Raw genomic sequence first — 8842 nt, 5'->3', positions numbered from 1 at the left:
AACAAAATGTACCAGACGCTGCCTCCACCTCACTCCAGACTAAGCTTTGCTCAAGCCTAACAGGCAGACACCCAACTGAAGCAACCCGAAGACACTTCACACTCAGGAAACGCTATTCAAAGCGCTAGATGAGAATTGAGGGTTCAAACTTAACTAAATCAGCCCGTACCAATTCTTCATGAATATGCTTCCCCACCCAACATGGATGCCCTAACTTCCATCTGAAGCTATTTCAGTGTACCAAATGAAAACACCCTACTGTATCAGCGTGCCTGAACCTTATATGGCCATAGCAACAAGAATAGCTACGACTGGATTTAAAATGCACCCTACAGCTTCCTCAGTAACCAAATTTTAAACAAGAAAAGCAACAAAAACAAGCCCATGTCCTTCTCTGCAATCAGCGTGGTGCAGTCAAGCTGCAGTATTTAGTGAGAGAACATTAAGCAATGCTGGCTTCGGTTTTTCTTTTAAACTATAAAAAAATACATTAAAACACACGCTTACTCAACTGGGTAACTGTTTTTTACACCACTGTGCATTACTGCTAGCATAGCTTCTCCATAGTCACACTGACTTAAGCTCTTCTGCATTCATCAGCTTCTAGCCCCAGCACAGCCTTGTTATTAAGTGCCATTTCTTACCAGTCAGTGATAGTAAGTGATGACTGGAGAGTACTCAACACAGGTGATCAGCACTCTGACCACATCAAAAGCCTTCAACCTAACCAGTTACCTTCTTTCTAAATAAGATTTTAAGCCACTTGGAAAGGCAAAGGAAGCTAGACATATTACTTGCAAGCTTACAGTGTACACCTTTATTCAGTATGACAGTTTATTGTTGTATATTCCTATGTATACATGACAGGCATCACTATGCTTGAAGAGTGTCACAACTTCCAGCCTCAAGTCATTTTCTATCAGCAAAATGACACTGCTCCGTACCAAAGAGCAAGCATTACAAAGCTAAATGGGGAGACTTAGTAAATCCTCAGATAGTATTAGGAATTTAGAGTTAATCAAGTAGGAAGAATATGGCAGAAAATGAGAATGAACTTAAGAGTAATCATACCTCTTTTCCAAAAGCTTGAGCACAAGAAATTCCTTCCAATACAAATGTTCAACTTTATGCTTAAGGCTGATCAGTATGTTTCTAAATTCACTAAAGGCCTGCAGCTACTAATATGCCTTTAAAGTCAAATACAGACTTTATAGTCAAATATAGACAAATACGTGTAATGAAAGATGATATTACTTAGTCAAAGTTTTTCCTCCAGCACGTAAGGCAAAGCTGGAGATCACATTTCCTAAAATTAGTGGGCTGTAACCAGGCCAAGTGAATTTAAGGATTTAATTTTGTTCTTAACAAACAAAACTAAGCATTGAGGCAAGTTATTATCAGTATATCCATGAACTTTTCAGTGGTACAGGACACATACCGGCTGGCAAAATCCCAGCTCTGGTTTTCTAGTAAACCTATACATACTAATTTTCAATCACTTTCTGGTAAGCAGCTAAATACAACTTAATCAAATCTATTTCAGAATGAAGATTTGCAAGTAACAACAGTGTTAGTTTGCTCAAGCAATACTCAAGATTCCTCTGCATCAGTTTCTCTGTTCTTAAGACTAAAGTTCAGTTCCCACTTTCACCAAAGGATTATTCTCTTTAAGACATTTTCCTTCATATTAAATATTAAGATGTAACCCACCCATTCTTGCAGTCTGATTTTTACCTCATTACATTACAAACCAGTACTATTCCCAATACCTGCATACTGTTAGACTATTAGAAAGTCTATCTATTTCATAGTACCTGAAGTACTTTCCAAATACAGCTATTGATGCATCCTGATCTGTTTACAAGGAGCTTAAAACCTACTCAACACAATGCAGTATGTTTTCTGTTACCTAAATTGAGAAAAAGGTTTTGATAATCTGCCCTAAATATGATATTAGTCTATATATTTAAGAACTTTACTAACTTAATGGAGTCCCTATTACCTGGTAGCATCAAACCAAACTACTTGAAACAGTCTGAGAACGAAGTGTACGTATTTGAAGACTGCCTACATGAGATGTCGCGTGTATTCAGGATTTGGATTTAAGTGTTAACTAAAGAATCCAAAGTTAGATTAGTAAAATTATTTTTTCCAAGATGAATGAGCAGAATAAAATTGTATATAAAAAAGGATATATAAATATGGATATATACATAAAAAGAAAAGCCTCAAGAACAAACTAACTTTCAAACATCATCAGGAACAGTTAATAGCTGACAAAGCCAGGACAACAAACAGTTTTCCCAGCAAAATCATTCCGAAATTTAGAATTCTCATTTTGCATATAATATATTACCTTTAAGTTGCTTACACATGAGACATTTTTAACGGCAGTTCTTGGATTTAAGTCTGTACAAGAAATGATGTTCCAAACCAACAAACCTGTTAAATGATTCCATCTACATTAAAGTGGGAATTGTTCAAAGAAGTCACTACATTACATTATCACTTCCATAGCCTGCTTGCTCCCACCAACTGGAAACGTGCCTCAATCCACAAGGATCACAATCCTCCACACAAGCGATACTTAACTGAAAATACATTTTCCAGAACATATAAACATTTTATGGTTATATCTCTCAATACAACAATGACAATATAAAGCTAAACACCACCAATCTAAATTCCTATTTCTCAAAAAGGGGCTTTGATCAAATATCATATGGTGTTGATATAAAGCTTACTTTTCTGAGAACATCTTTCAGCTGCAGATGATCAGGAAGCAGTCTGCCAGAATACACCAGTCTCTGATCCTTTGTAGACTAGGAGATGGGACAAAGAAAGGGATTTAGCTTTTTCCTGCTGTACAGATATACAGCTGGAGACAACATTTGCAGATGAGAAAACCCTTTACAATTCCAACCACCACCAGACAGCCTTAAAAACATTTCAGAAGCTTCACAGGTCCAACTCACACATTAATCCTGAAAAAGAATTCTATTATGCACTCAACAAGAGTGCCAGAACAATTAAAAACCCTTAACTGGCAAACGCTGCTCAAGAAAACCATTAGGTAGATTCAATAATTCCTTTCTTTTAAGATGATTTGCTCTTTTCCCTGCTCCCATTCCCAGGTACTTCCTGAAAAAGGAGACCGAGAAGTGGCTGGGGCAAAAAAATAATGCAAAACCAACCCCAAAATAGTTAGAATGATGGCATGGTAATTAAAATAAGCAGAAGGGACACACATTTCAATCACTTTCAACAACGAATTTCTCTTACTAGTTCCTGCCCAACATTTTATCCCCCCCCCCCCCCCCCCGAAAACCAAAACAACCCCCGCCCAAAAAAAAAAAACACTCACAAGAGTAGCTGAACTACTGCTTTCTTCTTAATACAACAGCAGTTATTACTTCAAAGAAAGCACTACCGTAAGCAAGTGCTAAATGAAGATATTTAGGCTAACATCAGTGGAACAGACGGGCATTAACAGCATGAAATATCTGAAGAATGAAGACATGCAAACAGCTGGTCTTACATCCCACTTGCCCAGCACCCTGCTGCCCACTCTGCAGTCTTATTCATGCTAATACTAAGACACAAATACCTGAGATAAAGATCTCTCATTAAAAAAGCTTTCAGAGAAGTTTGACTGATTGTTTTTTTTTTTGCAATAGCCTTTTCCAGATTCCCAATAACTTGGCAGAACATAGAAAAGTTGGAGAATTTGTGGGGTTTTTTTCCCCCTGAATATAGCTACTCTAAAAGCAGATGAAAGTTCACATTAAGTCTGAGAAGCTTTTGCTTTAACTCCCCCCCCATTCATACTAGCCATTATTACACACATCTTTAAATTATTAGTCCATAACCTGCCATATATAGTATAGAATTGTTTACCACTTCTATTGAAGAGTCATTTTTTATGTTCTTCTGCATTTTCCTGTATTTTTAATTGGTGAAACAATACACTATTTTTGTAAGGCTCACTACACAGAATTAGTTTGCTGCAGCTCCAATGAATAAAACACTGCAATAAATTCAACATCAACACTGTGCTATTTCTATTCACGTTTAAAACAGCAGCAAAAATGCCTGCCTCACGACAGACTACGTTCAAATGAATGAAACACTTTGGTTGTTACTTTCAAGAGGGAACAGGCTGCTAGCAAAATACAAGCTTACTTGCATTTTATGTTTGGGAAAGGCCTTCTTAGAAAAAATAAGAATTTGCAGCATGAATCAACATTACTGGAAACTTTGATTTCTTATAAGTAAGAAACTTGTTGCTTTAGAATCAGCAGTGGAACCAGAAGAAAAGTGTCAGAAACCTTGTCTCTGGGTCCTGAGATAGATTATCTGGAGATTAATTAGAATGGAGAAGCAGTTAAAACAGCAAAACACAACAACAACAAACCACCCCCAAACTCCAAACCTTTGTATCATCATCCAACATGGCGATGGAGCACTCATAATACAGTTTTTCAAATTCAGATTTTTCTCTTCAGTACCTCACGTATGTACCTCTCCTCAACTCCATCTCATTTACTACTCCTCAAATGAGTAGTACAATTCATATTTTTCATACAAATACTTCACAGAAAAGAAACTTCTGGAGTAAAACAACCCCTCAAAGCTATTACATAGGCTTCGGTAGTGCCTTTCACCTCCCTACAAAACCACAAAAGAAAAGGTTAAACCTATGTTGAGTACTGTTAATCATATTAAGCTAGGGACATTAATGGGGACCATGAGGCCTTAAACCACGTACTCCTCCCTACATAATTTAAACACCTAATGGGGCACTACTATAATCACTTTCAATTCTCAGGGTGAAAGCCATCTTGGAATTCTGAGATGAGGGGCAGGGATTTAAATGCAGATGAAAGAAGAAGTGACAAATGTGAAAACACACAGTATACATTTATGCCAAAGAAAATAGAAAAGGCATTCAAGTGATCCTCTGCCAGAGGAGGTTCACTATCAAACTTCCTGCTTTAAGGAACAGCATGCTCACTGTTAGCCCAAACACTTAACTGTGATGGAAAAACACTTTAGAACATATATAAAGAATCAGAGTGCCCCCATTTTCACAAGCAAGCAGGTAGCATCAGATAAAATGCATCTAGAACCTAAAGTTTACAGTGAGATGGAAGACAGTTTCCAGACCGTAATTCAAAAGGTATGAGTTTAAAACCAAGAATTCAACAGCTAGTGGTTTGGGTTTTTTCTTCCATTTTTCAAGCAAGACTCCTGCTGCAATGCTTACTGAGTCCAAATTAGCTACACACAGCACATTACCAAAACCACCAAACGTGAGCTAATGCAGCAACTCCCTTTAGAAACACAGATAATCTCTGAGCTATCCTGTTTCAGCTACAAGATATTCGTTATTTTGGTCACTCAGCCTCTCTCCCATAGGAAATAAGAATCCAAACCACCACATCTGGTTAGAAATGTGAGCAAAGCATATGCTAGATGACAGGTACTAGAGGAGATGAGAATTTAAAGTTCATGTGTCTGGGTGTAATCAATGGAGTGGTTAATGCACTTACTGCAAGAGCTGCCAGAGTGACACACAGAGGTTGATTTCCCAATTTTTCTTAAATAAACATTTCATTTAGGGACACTGTAACTGCAGTACTTCAGCTATGAAAAATTGGTCCAGTCAGGGAAAAAAAGATATTGAGGAACGTGGATCTTAGTATAGACCCACAAACTAATTTGATTTTATTTTAAACCCCACTTATCTCCTTCAATGACTTGCCAAAGTAAGTATACCAACTTAGTAACTTTAGTAACACCTAAATCAAGTTAAATCTGCCTATGAAATCTGCATATGTTTAGCCACATGATTTACACAAATTAATCTGGAAAAACAACAAACACCACTGCCTCAGGCCCTAACTTCTTGTTTGCACGTTTTAACCATCACGTTTTCTGAAAATACATTCTTAATAAATTGTAAATTTAATGACAACGTTTAAAGTTACCATCAGTCTGCTGACTGTTTTACAGATGCTTGTAGAATAAGGTAAAAGTCACATGTAAAAACTTGAAAGACTATGTATATAGCAGGGATAGCAACTGATTTCTATTTCACACCCAGAACACTGCAATACCTGAGAGAACATCAGTGTTCTGATGCACTCTTAAAATAGCACTGTAACAGAAGTTGTTTTCAGGACCTAGCATAATCAAGGAATGTAGAAATTTGATGGACAAGCTTTTGGCATTGATCCAGTTTAAAGAAAAATAAAGGGGGGGGGGGGTGGGGCAGAGCTGCTCCTAAGAGCACAAAGATTTAAACAAATCTGGAAAAAGCAGTAGCAGGCAACATCAAATCCACTTTCTGATTTTTCTATACATAGGTGCTTAATAGGATGTTTCATTTCTCCTCCCCATGTTCTTACTTTAATTCAAAGGTTCTATAAAATAAAAATACTACATTTATTTACTAGTTTAAATGCAAATACAGTAAATCCAGATTAAACTGGAACCATTGAGATAATTTTCACAAAGAAACTCTTCATTCTTTAACCCAGAACAATTTTGGGGGATTCTGAACTAGTGATGTAATGAGAGGCATGTTGAGGAATTAATTTTCAACAGAAGAAAGATGTTCCAGGAAATTGAAATTCAATATTCTAGTACTGGTTCAGACCTACACAGCGACATAAAAACCTCGTGTTCATTAAGGATTCTTCACAAGAAGCCCAATTTAACAAGATCATCGGGTGAGTCAGAAAACTAGTGCCTAAACACATCACAGGAGGAGACTCCAGTGACGGAAGCAGCAGCAATCAGATGAAGTCGTGGATTTGTTTCTGTCACTGCAGATAGGCTCTCTCAGCAGAGCATTACTCACAGCAATAACTAAATCCACAAACTCTCAAATACTGCTTAACAGAGCTCAAGGTACCCAAGACACAGCCTAAGTTGTTGACTGCTTGCCTTCTTTCTCCAAAAGGCAGAAACCTGCCTCAAGACACAAAGCTACTATTTTACCTTCAATCAACAATGCCAATAATTATTCTATTAAATTAGGCACATACTAATCATTTACAATATAAACACAACCTTTGACTGATGCTTTCCACAGCAAGGTCTAGGCCTCACATGCTGCTGTTGCTGCAGTGTAGAAGCAGTCATTCCCTTTATATAGTTTTCTGGAACAAATTTTCAAGTATACTGCTCTGTATGACTAACAGCTACAGTATCATCTTTCGATTATTACCTGCATGGCTTTTCCCAGCCTCTTGTCAACTGACAAGTTTAGAAACTTAAAAGAGTTGACAAATAAACATTATTTTCCTCAGGAAACATAACAAAAGAAAACCCCACAACAGGTCTTGATATTAAGGTTCAAAGTATAATCACGACCGTCAGTCATAGAATATCTGAGAGCAAAGTGTTCAGAAAACCCCACTGTTCTTTAAAGGGGGGAAAAAAGGGGAAGTAATTCTGGAGGCTCAACTCCGTATTTCAAATACTATGAACAAACACCTACCTGCTCCACACCTCAGTGAATTCACTAGATCCTGATCACTTTAGCTGCGTTGATTACACTGTAATCACTTTAAACAGAACTTTTCCATTTAGAGACTAATCCGAAGTTAACTGAGATACCACAATTCCAGTTCCCAAAAAAGATGAAGTGTCTTTAGCGATGCCATCTTTGGGGATGCTACACTGTGATCTTCTTAAACCACAGGAAAGAGCAACTATTTCGCACTGCCAGCTTCCCCGAGAGCTGAGTGCCAGGCATCACCCGTACGCAAGCAGCTCTCCGGCACTAGGACTGTTTATCTTGCAGGGTACCTAAGGAAAGTCTTGACCAACTGCCCACAGGTTACCACAACGCCAGTCTTACCGACACGACGAAGAAAAAGGGCTGGCCACCAACTCACCGGCTTACTGGGGTACACTTTGGAGAGGTGAGACTTTAGCTTGCCCACAGTCCAGTCCAGAAAGCAGTTGATGGTCTGATCGGTGTATTTCTGGTTGGGGGCCTTGATGATGAGGGTCACCGGGCGATCCACGACGCTTTGGTCCATGCTGGGAAGAATCGGGCACACGAACCCGCTCAACCTTTGGGCACCCCGGGTAGTGGGGGGGCGGGGGTTCAGCGGCCGGGGGCGAACTTCCCGGGGAGGCTGCGGGCGCCCATCCCCGTCCTCGCGCTCACACGGCGGCGGCACCGGCCGCGCTCTGCCGTCAAGCAGAGAGAGAAGCGGCTTAGCACCTCCCGCAGCAACCCCCGGGTAACCGCGGCGACAACGAACGCGCCCTCACCCCCTGCCGCCGCCACCCCCAACCCCGAGGGCCGGCCGGGCCCGCCCGCACCCACAGGTATGAAAAGGAGAGTGGGTGAGCCCCGGTACCGGAACGCGCCGGGCCGGACCCCTCCACCAGCGACACCACCACGACCCCCGGCCGCTGTCGCCTGCGTAAAATGGAGACCGGAAGCTGGGCCGCGTCCTGCCGCTCTCCGCGTGCGTTGCCCTTCCTGCGGCTGCGTTGGTGGGGCAGGGCTTCGGGCGGTTTGAGGTGGTGCTTGGCACCGGGGTGGTGTGAGGGGAAAAGCGTGCTGGAGGGGGTGCGGGTCCTCGGTCTTACCAAGGTCCAGAGGCGGGGCCTGTGGGGTGTCTGACCGCCAGCTTCTTGTGTCAGACGTGCTGGTTCCCACAGCAGTTTCAACACTGAGGAGGTTAAATACATCTGTTTCGCCCTCAACACCATCATGTGGGAACAGCTCAGTGAATTTATCCTCAATATTCTAATCAGGTCAGGAAATCGTAGAATCCCAGACTGGTTTGGTTGAAGGGACCTTAAAGCTCCTCCA

General features: G+C 40.5%; 1 protein-coding gene across 1 annotated transcript; it reads right to left on the bottom strand.

The window, feature by feature from the left end:
• Positions 1–2363: 2363 nt before the first annotated feature.
• On the bottom strand, positions 2364–8742 carry HERPUD2 (HERPUD family member 2). The gene is made up of 4 exons (XM_062621175.1): positions 8652–8742; positions 8344–8587; positions 7908–8208; positions 2364–2822 (listed from the first exon to the last, which is right to left on the bottom strand). Exons 1-4 carry the CDS (start codon positions 8740–8742, stop codon positions 2712–2714), a joined length of 747 nt encoding a protein of 248 aa, XP_062477159.1. The 3' UTR covers positions 2364–2711.
• Positions 8743–8842: the final 100 nt, after the last annotated feature.

The sequence above is a fragment of the Pezoporus occidentalis genome, unplaced genomic scaffold, assembly GCF_034315485.1.
Source record: "Pezoporus occidentalis ecotype Australia unplaced genomic scaffold, CSIRO_AGI_Poc_V1 ctg107, whole genome shotgun sequence".
NCBI classification, from domain to species: Eukaryota; Metazoa; Chordata; class Aves; order Psittaciformes; family Psittacidae; genus Pezoporus; species Pezoporus occidentalis.
Note: the sequence above shows the minus strand (reverse complement) of the source record. Positions and strands in the feature narration are given on the sequence as shown.

Coding starts and splice junctions, on each gene's coding strand:
- HERPUD2 (XM_062621175.1), bottom strand. CDS start 8,742: ATGATGGTGTTGAGGGCGAAACAGATGTATTTAACCTCCTCAGTGTTG. Junction 8,588..8,651: donor TCTGACACAAGAAGCTGGCG/GTCAGACACCCC, acceptor CACCCCCTCCAG/CACGCTTTTCCCCTCACACC. Junction 8,209..8,343: donor TCTCCTTTTCATACCTGTGG/GTGCGGGCGGGC, acceptor GCTTGACGGCAG/AGCGCGGCCGGTGCCGCCGC.